Source organism: Hypomesus nipponensis, chromosome 1, assembly GCF_054491055.1.
Source record: "Hypomesus nipponensis isolate SF chromosome 1, ASM5449105v1, whole genome shotgun sequence".
NCBI lineage: Eukaryota > Metazoa > Chordata > Actinopteri > Osmeriformes > Osmeridae > Hypomesus > Hypomesus nipponensis.
This window is the reverse complement of record NC_140361.1, coordinates 2,490,001-2,502,857: the sequence shown is the minus strand read 5'-3', so window position 1 is coordinate 2,502,857 and position 12,857 is coordinate 2,490,001. Positions and strand designations below refer to the sequence as shown.

Genomic DNA, 12,857 nt, shown 5'->3' with positions numbered 1-12,857 from the left:
GCCAATGTTGTAAGCACTGTTTATTGGCACACATAATGGCAAAGCATACATACCAGACATCAGATATGACACAAAACATCTCTGCTATATAATGTACAAATGTGCAGAGCACTAATAATACCAGCTCAAACATATTCAGAAATGTGTTGGCTTCCTTACAAATGCACAAATAAATACACAAAGATCCAAATGTATAAAGACATCCACTGTTGTCTTTAGGACGTTCAGAAACCAAATCCAACCAGTGAGTCTATGAGATCAGGGAGTATTAATTAGTCTGAGTTAAATGAAGAACACAAAATCAGGGATTTCAAATACTTTCTTTAGAGATTTGTGGGTGCTGGTTTTGGCTGTATCTTACTGTAGGATATGTGGTTATATTTTTTATATTTCGTAGACCAAAGAGAGGAATACAGGTGATATAAATAAAGGTTGTTGTCAAAAGCAAGTTCTAGTTGTTGAGGTGGATTCTGGATTTGTTGAGGATGTGAGCTGACTTTACATTGTTCAGACATACAACCAGCATCCAAGTAGCTCTATAGAAATTTGAAATCCCTGCAGAAAGCTTGTCAAAACAGCTGCCATGTACAAAATAGTCTCAGTGGTTATTTGAAGTGGATAAAACAGGTCACACCTCTATATACAGAGCTACAAACCTTGTAACAGTGTTCCCAAACTGATGAACCAAATAAAAACTGAACCAACGTTTCTCAAAAAGTACATATATTAAACAAAAATATATAAATCATGCAGGAAAAGCTTTAGAATATCAGTTTGGGAGTAGGTCATTAAAGGGAAAAATTCAAATTCCAAATAGGAAAACAAAATCAACCTTAATGCATTGGTGTCTCTTAGCAAAGTCACATATTGTACTGATTGGCAAAAATTACAATGTAATGGCAAAATATTCTGGGAGAGGCAAAATAACACCAATAGACTACAAACACAATTGAACAGGTTTGCATGAAATCACAATCTGCAACGACTGCAGTAATTCGGAAAAGCAATCCCAGGGCACCAGTTTCTCCATTTAAAACAACTCCATAGTGGTGAAAGAGTCTGTTTCTGTTTAATTGGAAATTTTGAAGGAAAAAAGAAAAACAGCAACATAAACAAACCAACAGCCAAATGAATTTCCAATAAAAATGCAAATGTTTGGGACAGCGATTCGGTGATCGCCAATGCATGTTGGCTCCGTCGGCTGTGGAAAACCTTAACGGTTCACTTTCGTTGAAGCTGTTGCTCTGAAAAGAGAATCTCAGTCTTTGTTTTTTTTCTATTACTTCCCTGGTCATCTGTCATACAATGGCCATGACCTACAGGTCAAAAGAGCATACACACAGTAGACCGCTACAGGTAAAGTTCAAGAATTGAGAATATGTCCATAAAAGCAAGCTCAGACTTTGTGTCATTCTCTGGGCATTCCAGCTGAGGCTTTATTGGGGAAAATGGCCACCCTCCATAGTTTATCTCATTGGTGCATACAGCCTATATGCATCTCCGTGAAAAAAGTAGTCTTTGTCATTGTGGATATTGCTGTGCAATGTCATCAGTTAGTAGCATCTCCAGGATTTTACAGGGATTCAGAGACAAATTTTCCTGGTATTTTGGTTGTAATGAGCATGACACCATCGACCAAAGGTCTAGAATGTCGCCAACAAGATTTAATTTCAAAAAATGGGTGAGGTCAGAGGATTCTGCCCTAGTGTGCGAAATGGGTAAAGTCCACGGGGTAGGCCTAATCAAGACTTGTCTGGACTTGTTTTCCTGTAATTTCTTTTCTTTTAGCGTTTCTCACTGAGAGGGCTGAGGAGCTGTGCTCTCTGGCTTGCTGTCCTGGTTGCTAGGGGGCTTGGTGGCCCATGGGCTGTTGTTACCGAGCGCCGGTGAGCTGTTGAAATCGTCCTCGTCGTCGAGGCCGTTGGTGGCGTCATACTGCGTGTTCTCCAGCCTCGTGATCAGACGCTCGTCTTCGTCGCCGAACTCACCGCCCATCAAGGTAGGCTCACCCACAACCATCACGTCCTGTAGAAACACGACACAGCGGCGGAGAGGGAAGAGTTAAAAGTCGGTGCAGTGCAATTAAAACAACAACAAAAAACAACGAAATTATTACAGACGACGGTCCACTGCAGTAATTGTAAAATGATACGAGACGAGGTGAAGATGAGAGACAATTAGAACAGCCCTAGGCAACAAATAACGGAACCATATATTTCAGTTTCAAGTTTATGGGTTATCTTGATAATTTTATTGGGTGATAAACGACACACCCTCACCATATGTTGGCCATCCCTACAGAACTGGGCATTGCCAGGGGGAAGGTTCCGGAATGGCTGACTGTTCCATCAGTTTCCTCGCGCTAAAACTGCTAATGGATCATTAAACTCACATAACTAACGCAAACATTCCAACCCATGAATGTTTATTTGTTGCTGCTGCTGCTGGCCCATTGCTGGCGCGTTTGTTAGTTTGTTTCTCTAGAAAGCGTATTCAGAAGCACTATTCAGAAGCACCACTACGGGCTATCTGTGGCTGTGTGTAGCCTATTCAGTGAACCTGAACGCTCTGTGTGACCACTCTGCGCAAATGAAACTCGCCCCTTTCGTAGCTAGCTCCCTGCCTCCCCCGCCTTCCCAATCGATACTAATCATGTAAGACATATTTCAAAGTGATGACCCCCCGGAGCTTGAGGTCGGGGGTGGGGGGAAGGGGTGGGGGACTGGTTTGTTATTGGCCGTGGCAGGGGATGTTGCTGGTACACATGTCTGTCAGCTTGGCCGTGGCAGGGGATGTTGCTGGTACACATGTCTGTCAGCTTGGCTGTGGCAGGGGATGTTGCTGGTACACATGTCTGTCAGCTTGGCTGTGGCAGGGGATGTTGCTGGTACACATGTCTGTCAGCTTGGCTGTGGCAGGGGATGTTGCTGGTACACATGTCTGTCAGCTTGGCCGTGGCAGGGGATGTTGCTGGTACACATGTCTGTCAGCTTGGCCGTGGCAGGGGATGTTGCTGGTACACATGTCTGTCAGCTTGGCCGTGGCAGGGGATGTTGCTGGTACACATGTCTGTCAGCTTGGCCGTGGTAGGGGATGTTGCTGGTACACATGTCTGTCAGCTTGGCCGTGGTAGGGGATGTTGCTGGTACACATGTCTGTCAGCTTGGCCGTGGTAGGGGATGTTGCTGGTACACATGTCTGTCAGCTTGGCCGTGGCAGGGGATGTTGCTGGTACACATGTCTGTCAGCTTGGCCGTGGCAGGGGATGTTGCTGGTACACATGTCTGTCAGCTTGGCCGTGGCAGGGGATGTTGCTGGTACACATGTCTGTCAGCTTGGCCGTGGTAGGGGATGTTGCTGGTACACATGTCTGTCAGCTTGGCCGTGGTAGGGGATGTTGCTGGTACACATGTCTGTCAGCTTGGCCGTGGTAGGGGATGTTGCTGGTACACATGTCTGTCAGCTTGGCCGTGGTAGGGGATGTTGCTGGTACACATGTCTGTCAGCTTGGCCGTGGTAGGGGATGTTGCTGGTACACATGTCTGTCAGCTTGGCCGTGGTAGGGGATGTTGCTGGTACACATGTCTGTCAGCTTGGCCGTGGTAGGGGATGTTGCTGGTACACATGTCTGTCAGCTTGGCCGTGGTAGGGGATGTTGCTGGTACACATGTCTGTCAGCTTGGCCGTGGTAGGGGATGTTGCTGGTACACATGTCTGTCAGCTTGGCTGTGGTAGCTCACCCTGGCAGAGCTCATCCCCTGGAGAAAGCTTCAACATGATGTCACTCTGCGAGTCTCAGGCTGGGTCCTGATCAGCACCCTTCGGATTAGACGCTCATCTGAAGAGCCCAGGGTCGAAGCTAGCTGGTTCCACTACTGTGTTTGGTGATTGTTACTAGCACGTAGGCTAACGCTTACAGCACTCGGATATGGACGGCACCAGGGTGCGAATTACAGAGGGGTTTGGGGGGGTCTAACCCCCCTAATTAAGACTTGGACCCCCCCAAAAGAGGTAAAAACAACAGGTCGAGGGGGTGGATACACGCCCTGGAGAAGAAGTTGACCCCCCCGATTGTCATTGTATAATTCGCACTCTGCACGGCACCTCAAGAATACGTGAGACAATAGATGATTGATTGGTTTGGAATTGTGATGTGACTGATTGCGTTGTGTACGCGGGGGCTGTTGTGTGAATCTCTTGTTGTGGAACAGCTCTGCCCTCCACCATCCACTGCACCCTGGGAAGAAGACACACGGAGCGCTCGCTTCACTGCTCATGTGTGTCCACGCCACGTGGCTGGAAGGCTGGAGCTTTCCGCATCCTCCACACACTCACACACACACACGAGCAAACACAGTTATACCAGAGACACACACACACACGAGCAAACACAGTTATACCAGAGACACACATACACACACACAGACAACAACATACATAGGTACACACAAACAAAAGACAGGCACGGCACACACACACACACTCAGATACACAAGTTTGAAGAGAGAAGATCCATGGGGCCAGTTTGTTTACTTAAGAGACAAGACAAGGCTCTCCTCACCCCCCCTCCCCACCGCCCCACCACCACTACATCATACTACGCCTTAATCACGCTAATTAATTTAGGTGAGCTTTTTGACTAAATGACAATATCCACACTGATTCGTCAATTTGCATAGCTAATTAAGTCATTAGCTGAAAAATGTGCTGATTGCCAACAAGCCTTGAATTCACCATCTGTTCCTATGAGGATGGCTGTCAACCTACCTATGGCCAATTTGGGCCAGTAAAAGCCCTGTGGTTGACAACAGCTGGTGGCGAGACTAGCTTTAGGGGGTGCTAATAGTGATCTAATTAATAGCGTTTTGTCTACTCATCTCATTAGCATTATCTTAAGAATTCCCTCGACTGAATGGACCAGAGCATTTTAATGACGGTTCAGACAAATCTCTTTTCATCATAGGGAACAACTGTCTCTGTAAGTAAGTGGGGACTGCAGCTTTTTATCCAGTAACTTAAACAAGTGGAATTTCCAACCAATTAGGAGTTTAACGAAGAGATTGAAGAGGACACAAAGAAAGAGGGACCTAAAGGAATAAACAAATCCGTGCAGCAGAGATATTTATCCGTTAATTTTCCAGTCATACTTAAAAAACACGATAACAGTTCAGGGCCCACAGCCAATCAAAGTCGCCCCCGTAAACATAAGGACCTATTAGAGCCATTCAGAACCCTCACCACAGGGGTGATCTGAACCAAAATCCTCACTGTACTCCAGCAGCCACTAGAGGGCGCTGTTTAACATGTAACATCACCCCCCTCGCTCCCCCCACCGCCGCTCCCCCCCCCGCCGCTCCGCCCACCTCCTCCTCCCCCCTCCTCCTCCTTCCTCCTTTGGAGGGTCCGCTCCTTATTGTCATTGGGCTCACGTAGGTTTTTGCTCAGCCTCGAACGAACAACTTCTCAGACAAAGCCAGCAGGCGTGCAACATATGTACCCAGCATGTTACCACAGCGCGGCTGCTCTTAAAGACGCATGTCATCGCTGTGTTTCTTAAGTCAAAAAAGGGGGGGGAAACAGTATGTGTGTGTGTGTGGGGGGGGGTAGTTGTGTGTGTTTGTGGGTGTGCTTGTCCGAGAGAGAGGAAGAAATGGAGAAAAGGGTTGTGTGTGTGTGTGCGCAGTATTTGTGTGTGCATCCAACAAAAATAATCATTTGAAAAGGGGAGGGTAAGAGACAGAGAAGCAAAGAAGAAAAAGACGAGAGAGATATATAGAGACAGAATTAGAGAAAAGGTAGAGAGGAAAATGGAGAGAGGGGCAAGAAATAGAAAGAGGGGGGGAGACAGAGAGAATAAAGAGGAAGAGAGAAAAAAAGAGAGAGAAAGAAAGCGAGAGGAAAAGGGAGAAAGTGAAAGAGAGAGAGAGGCAGAGAGAGGCAGAGAGAGAGAGAGAGAGAGAGAGAGAGAGAGAGAGAGGGAAAGGGAGAAAGTGAAAGAGAGAGAGAGAGAGAGAGAGAAAGAGAGAGAGAGAGAGAGAGAGGGGAAAAGGGAGAAAGTGAAAGAGAGAGAGAGAGAAAGAGAGAGAGAGAGAGAGAGAGAGAGAGAGAGAGAGAGACAGAGGGTAGAGATATGCCTTTTGTGGATTAAGAACTCCAACCTCTAAGGACATGGAGGAATAACCCAACCCAGAGCACAAAGTTCACTGCTTCCCACTGAGCAAAAACAATAGCCAACCAGGAGGACTGGGCAGACAGCAGCAAAACCTTTAGGCTATATAGCCAAGGATGGATCCCATGGTAAACAACAGAAAGCCAATATCGTCTTCTCCCCAGGCTCTATGTGGAGGTGTTTAAGGGTCTGTTTAACCTCAACTGTGTCAGATGTCTCTGTTACAGTTTACTGACACAGAATAATCCCTGAATTCTCTACATGGGCTGTAAATAGATCAGGTTCTGTTGGTCTGTTTGTCTTTCGTATGTTCGTCCGTGTGTGTATGTGTGTGTGTATGTACTGTGTGTGTGTGTGTGTGTGTGTATAAAGATAGGAAGACCAAACCCAGTGGCGTTGATGCTTACAGGTACCTGACTGGAGAGGTTGAAGTTAGTGGCGGGGCTGCGTTTCTTGTTGGTGTTGCCGACGCCGCTGTTGGCACTGCTGGCTGAGTTCTTCCTTTTCCTCCTCTTCGTGGCGGTTTGTCTGGCAGGCTCAGCTTTGGCGCGACCAGCAAGAGAAACAGAAGCCAAACAGGCAACATAAAGCAACACACAAGGTAGCACACACACACACACGCACACACACACGTCTCATACACATCACACATACTCATTCAATACTCACATAACACACGCATCGCACACGTACCAATCATGCACATCTCACACACACACATCGAGCAGACGCCCATCATGCACATCTCACAAACACACACACTTAACCATCTTGCACTTCTTACACACACACACACACACACACATCATCAAGCAGACACAACACACACGCACAGACAGAGTGGCTACTCTACGGAGAACCATGCTTGGTTTTCTTCCGCGGTGAAATCACACACGTTAACATCTCCCGTGACATGCACTAGTAAGAAGCAACCTGGGTCATGTGCATAACTGCTCAACAGAGAACTGCGTTGCTCAGTGTCATATTCATGTGTTTAACATTCTGACCTGTGGCACAACAGCTAAATTATACTGCATGTGCTCAACTGTGAAAAATAACACACCGTGATCTAAATCTGTAGGAATATGCCATCTGTAGCAGTCTTCTCTCAGTCAGTATTTAATGTCAAACTATCACCACGTGATGATACACGTAATGATAAAGCATGGTGATTTTAATCAATTCTTTTCAGCAGTGAGGATATTTTTAGCAAAGTGTTTCGTGGATAAAAATGTGTATAGTGTTTGAATGGTCGGATTTCTTTCTTTGCAGTTGAGCATCCATGATGAATATGCACACAAAATGTATTTCATGGCATTCTGTTCAGCAAGAGAATGCCCCTCCCTTAAAACGCGACGCTACTCTAAAGCTACGTCTATATAAAAGCTCACAGTAGAAGACAGAAAAGGTACCTTTTTTGTGATTTGTGGGAAATATTTCCGTTTTGAAGTTCTGTGGGTGTCCAGCTGAAACCGGAACCAAAATGATTTGGGTTTTATTAACGTTGTTATTGTATTACTAACTGTGTCAAACATAGAGACAAGATATGTCAACAGGCAGACTGGAAGATAGTTGTACATTCACTGCAATGTACATACAAGGCTTTTTCTTCCAACGGAATCATGCTTCAATAAAACACGTATTTGTACATCTATAAATAACTTCCAGACTGCCGTGACTGGGATCATCTAAGTAATCTATTGACAAGTGAAGTGAAGTGATGAGATTCGTATTAGTACTGTCGAGGTAGAAATACTCCTAAACTACAATAATTTCTGAAACACATCCGTTGTATTTATTTGAAATGTCCAGGGTGCTTGTGAAAATAACAGCATCCTTTATAATCCCTGTGAGACAAATAACCACCGTGTGATCTTCAAAAATGAAATACATTTTTCAAGGTTCTTACTAATCACACCAAGGGAGATGCTTTGATATTGAATCTCTGCTCAACAAGCAGAAGTCAAACTCTTGTGGTGACCAAGCAGAGGCTACGGGAGGCTGAGAAGAGGCAGATGGCTCGCACGCCGTCAGGCCCAGTGCTGACACACCAAGGAGAAGGACGTGTGGCCCATTGTCACTGACAACCTTTTTTGGCTTCCCTGATCTTGCGAGAGTGACGCACTAAAATTCACTTCCATTTCCACCCAAAAGACTTATCAGGACTGAAATGCCCTCCCCTCTTCCTTCCTGACTACGGCTGGACCATTCTCCCGGCCCGGGCATAATGGGAGGAAAGACGAAAAACAGAGCTAATAAGGAAACCGCCATTACGGTTCAGCAGAACAATTCAGTTTCAGTCTGGGTCAAAGTATCGACGCTGGAGTGAGAGACAGGACACCTCTCTATTGTCTAACAAAACGGATCTTAGAAACAAGAACATCTTGGATTACAATAACAACCTTTAGTTAAAATGATTCTTGCTGTAATATACCATATGTGCTTGACTGGTATGGAAGTACATATTAATAAAAACATATTACAAGGGATTTTACAAAAGCATGTAGTGTTTAGGTGTTAAGTAACTGGTGACGGTGTATCGTTTTCTGCATTACCATGCAGGTAATGTATGTAAACGACATGACAATAATCGTCTCCCACTGTGCACTATTAAGTCGCTGACAGTGGGGTCTGAAACTCCATATCAACGTGTCAGTTCAGGAGCGTTCTGACTCTAATCCTGTGAAACTCCATTTTCCTTTTCAAAGTGAACAGTCTGCACAGTACACTTGGGGAGTCTCTGGCAAGGGAGTTGGATTGGGTGGTTTGATTCCAGCGGACCCTCTTAATTAAAGTTCAGCTACCCTCCTAGCAACACAGGTTTGAGTCAGAGGGTTTGTACTGGTGTTGGTTTTTAAAGACATATCGTCACGACTCGGCGAACATTGCAGTAATTTGTAGCCCTCAAATGTGTCCAGAATTCTGCTCGTTTTTTCCTCCAGCTTAAGACCGCGCACGACCAATTTAAACCAACTATTATCAAGAACCCCCCCCCCCCCCCCCCTTACCATCCATCAAAAATCTGACACGCCCGCTAGGTCGCAATTAAGATTCAGGAGACATTTCTGATGAATTTCAAACATGTAGAATACATTTTTCAACCACTCTGAAATACGGATAGACATTCAGTAATACAAATCATGCGATCAAAACATTTCATTACCTTCTGTTATTTGGACTGCTTCTGTCAAACAAGCGGGCTTGGTTAGGTAGGCATTGCAAATGTTACCTGGAGGAGCCACCATCCTCTGCCACTTTTGGAACAGGCATGTCTTCAGACAGTCCCTAGGACTGAGGTTATAGGTCTTGTGCCTCGACATGAGTTCCTGCATGGGCTCCAGTATGACACACAGCTGTGGACCACACAAGTGCACAGAGGAGCCTTTTAGTTTATGATACACACACACACACCTGCATCCAGTGTTAGTTTGGGCTTGTTTCTACAGTGCGGTGCTGAGTGGTAGGCGATGGGAACAGCCCTCTAAGCCCATGCTCTCTACTGATATTCTCTTCCTGACACTGCAATATCCTCCGGCAGCACAGCGAACAATCCCTGGATTTGAGCCTGAAAACAAGAGCTATTTACAGGCAGAATGGTAGGAAGCCTGCAGCCCTAATACATGGAAAGGCTTAAACAGGCCGACGGCAAAAAACAAGTAAAAGAAGGAACGGTTTGGACAGGACCGGTTTTGACCCTTAGCCAGGAAGCCGTCACCCTTTAAGGAAGAACTGATAAATGGTGGGAAAGCGCCTTTCGAAAGACAATAAGGACGGCATTTGTGCGGGGAAAGGGTGTATTTTACTTTAACACCCAACAATGTTCAGATAACAGAAAATCAGTTCAGCTGGCGGAAGACCGATGTTTAGACTATATTCTTTTTGGGTATAAAACCCACCCTTCACCTGGGAAAGCCTGCCAAGTTCTCCAGCAGACCAACATTTATTACTGAAACACAAACAGGCTGGCTCTTCTAATGAAGCTGGCTGAGAGTCATTCTGAGACTCCGAAATAATTTGGATAAATCACTGGAGAGCGACAGAAAAAAAAGATTGGATTATAGATGACTGGATTATGTTTGGTTTTCGTCAGCGAGATTATAAAAAGTAAATGCATTCCTGAAAGGTTTCTAATTGTGGCAGTAAACTATAACCTTGAAGGTCTGAAAATGAAAACAGCAACACAGAGACCCTCTTCAACCCTTCCCTCCCCCCTCCCCCCTTCCCTCCCCCCTCCCCTCCTCCCTCCCTCCCCCCCACTATCACAAAATGTAAAGAATGGCCATTAAAATATCCCCAAAAGCTCTTTCTCTCTCCGCAGTCATAATAAACAGTGGATGTTCCTTGGCTACTGCGCAGCATTTCACAATTATGAGTCTCAACAGGGAGTGTTCATTAATGTTATGCTAATTTTCTCTATCCAATTAATTCGCTCCCTCTCTCGCTCTTGCTCACCCTCTCTCTTTCGTTCTCTTGTTCTCCCATTTGGAGATCGTAGCTGTCACTCAGCCGTGGACAGAAAAAGAGCAAACAAAGCCCTCTGAAATAATGACTAATGTATTCCTTCTCAGACAGCTTATCCAGTACTTTCGCTAAGTATATGTTATAAATACATCAGAGAATGTACCTAAAAAGTAAACAAGGACACACATAAGGTTACCTCTGAGGGAGTTATGCGTTGATTAAAGGAATATAGACTCAAGTGAAGAGTGTTCACTTTAGTATGGACATGCGAACAAAACATACACACAGACATAGAGGGAGGAAGAGAGAGAGAGAGAGAGAGAGAGAGAGAGAGAGAGAGAGACAGAGACAGAGAGAGACAGAGAGACAGAGAGAGAGAGAGAGAGAGAGAGAGAGAGAGAGAGAGAGAGAGAGAGAGAGAGAGAGAGAGAGAGACAGAGACAGAGAGAGACAGAGAGACAGAGAGAGAGAGAGAGAGAGAGAGAGAGAGAGAGAGAGAGAGAGAGAGAGAGAGAGAGAGAGAGGGAGGCAGACTGGCAGATGTACAGACAGGCAGGCAGGCAAGCAGGCAGGCAGGCCGACAGACAGGCAGACAAAGAAAGAGATACAGACAGGAAAACAGACAGGCAGTGGGGCTCTTACCCTGAGGTAGTTGAGGGTGAAGTTGGTCAGGCCCATGCGGGTGATGTTTTTAGAAAGCTGCTCCAGCACCTGCGGGTCTTGGGCCTGTGGGTGAAGGCCAGTACAATGAGCACTTACTGAAGAACTCCTTCCTAGATTGCTAATTACTGTGAAAGAAATTAACCCAACAGCCGGGGCTATTACTGCCGGCAACTATCCTATCAAAATTCCATGTCCGCTGCTTGAATCCACAAGCAAACTGTCTGTTATTGTCCTGGTAGTTCACACACAGCCCCATGATTCATGAGGTAATGTGCCACCTTTTTAGAGAGTTTAATTAAATCTGAAGTTGTGTTCTATTCTGCTAACGTTCTATTTTGCTCACGTTCTATTCTACTAACGTTCTATTCTGTCAACGTTCTATTCTGCTCACGTTCTATTCTGCGAACCTTCTATTCTACTAATGTTCTATCTGGCTTCTCAGCTCCTCTTTTTCTTTTCCTATAGCAAAAAAAAAAAAGTAATAAAAAGCTGCACATATTGACAAAGCAAGAGATGGCCCAGTCTCAAGGCTCACTCATATTCACCACCTTATGAAATATGCATCGCTCCATCTCAGCTTGCATCGTGGTGAAAAGAGAGTCAAGAAGGAAAATATCAAGCCTTCCTTTACTATACACAACACGAGGAGTGAAGGAGAGGAGATTTCTTGTTTAAGATTTCTTTCTAAAGCTGTTTCAAACATGGGAAAAGTCATTTTTGAATCTACAAGCTGATCTGGCGCCTTTTCAAAAATAATAATCTCTGGAGATCTTTTAAATGGATGTTTATGTAGGTCTATGTGTATGTGGATTTAGAAAGTGGGTATACACACACCAGGATTTGACCATAAGACCATTCCTTGAAAACCATGGTTACCGACAACAGCGTTGAGCACCATTCCAGAGCTGAATGCTTCAAACTGCATGTGTGCCTTTGTGCATTTCAGTATATTTTTTACACAAATATGATCAGAATTATTTTTTTTTGTCTTCTGTATCTGTGCTGCAATAGAAAAGTCTGATGTACAAATTGTGTTTAGTCTTAAAGCATTTTAGCTTTACTTTGATAGTTTTTTAACACGTTTTTTAAAAACTTTTTCTACTATATATGCGTATAGAGTCTGTGTGTGTACATGTTTGTGTGTGTGTTTATATGTGCATATCCTACATACATAAATATATATATACATACACATACTGTACATACACACACGCACCTATACTGTACATGTGAGCAGGGACTGCCAATTCTTCATTTTTGAGTCACAATCCTGTCTCTGTCCCGCATTAGTCGAGGATCACAACAGCTAACGCCCGTTTGTGCATCATTCACACGGAGAGACACACATCCGGACTGAGCCCACCACACCCCACTCTCCTGGAACAAGTGTGAAGACCCACGGGAGCCAATTTAATGGTGTGTGAATTTTATATGAAGATTTGAACCAAAAAAAACTCTACCTTTGGGCCCTGAGGACCGAGGAGAACATTGGTGTTGTGTCTGTCAGGTGTGGAAAGTGCTTTGAGGTGTTGTTTAGGTTAGAGGTTGAATGCATACGCAGAGT

At 44.9% G+C, this 12,857-nt stretch overlaps 1 protein-coding gene across 9 annotated transcripts in view; it reads right to left on the bottom strand.

Moving 5' to 3' along the window:
• Positions 1-5: 5 nt before the first annotated feature.
• Positions 6-12,857, bottom strand: part of ldb2a (LIM domain binding 2a) — a 46,483-nt gene continuing 33,631 nt past the window's right edge. Inside the window, exons 5-9 of one of the 9 annotated variants that reach the window (XM_084698505.1) lie at positions 11,273-11,356; positions 9,333-9,522; positions 7,582-7,635; positions 6,577-6,710; positions 6-2,025 (exon numbers count right to left, since the gene is read on the bottom strand). In XM_084698505.1, the coding sequence (XP_084554631.1) occupies positions 1,795-2,025; positions 6,577-6,710; positions 7,582-7,635; positions 9,333-9,522; positions 11,273-11,356 (693 nt within the window). In that variant the 3' untranslated portion in view covers positions 6-1,794. Of the gene's footprint in view, positions 2,026-6,576; positions 6,724-7,581; positions 7,636-9,332; positions 9,523-11,272; positions 11,357-12,857 lie in introns of all 9 variants that reach the window. The other 8 variants (XM_084698352.1, XM_084698427.1, XM_084698641.1 and 5 more) reach the window with 8 other exon arrangements.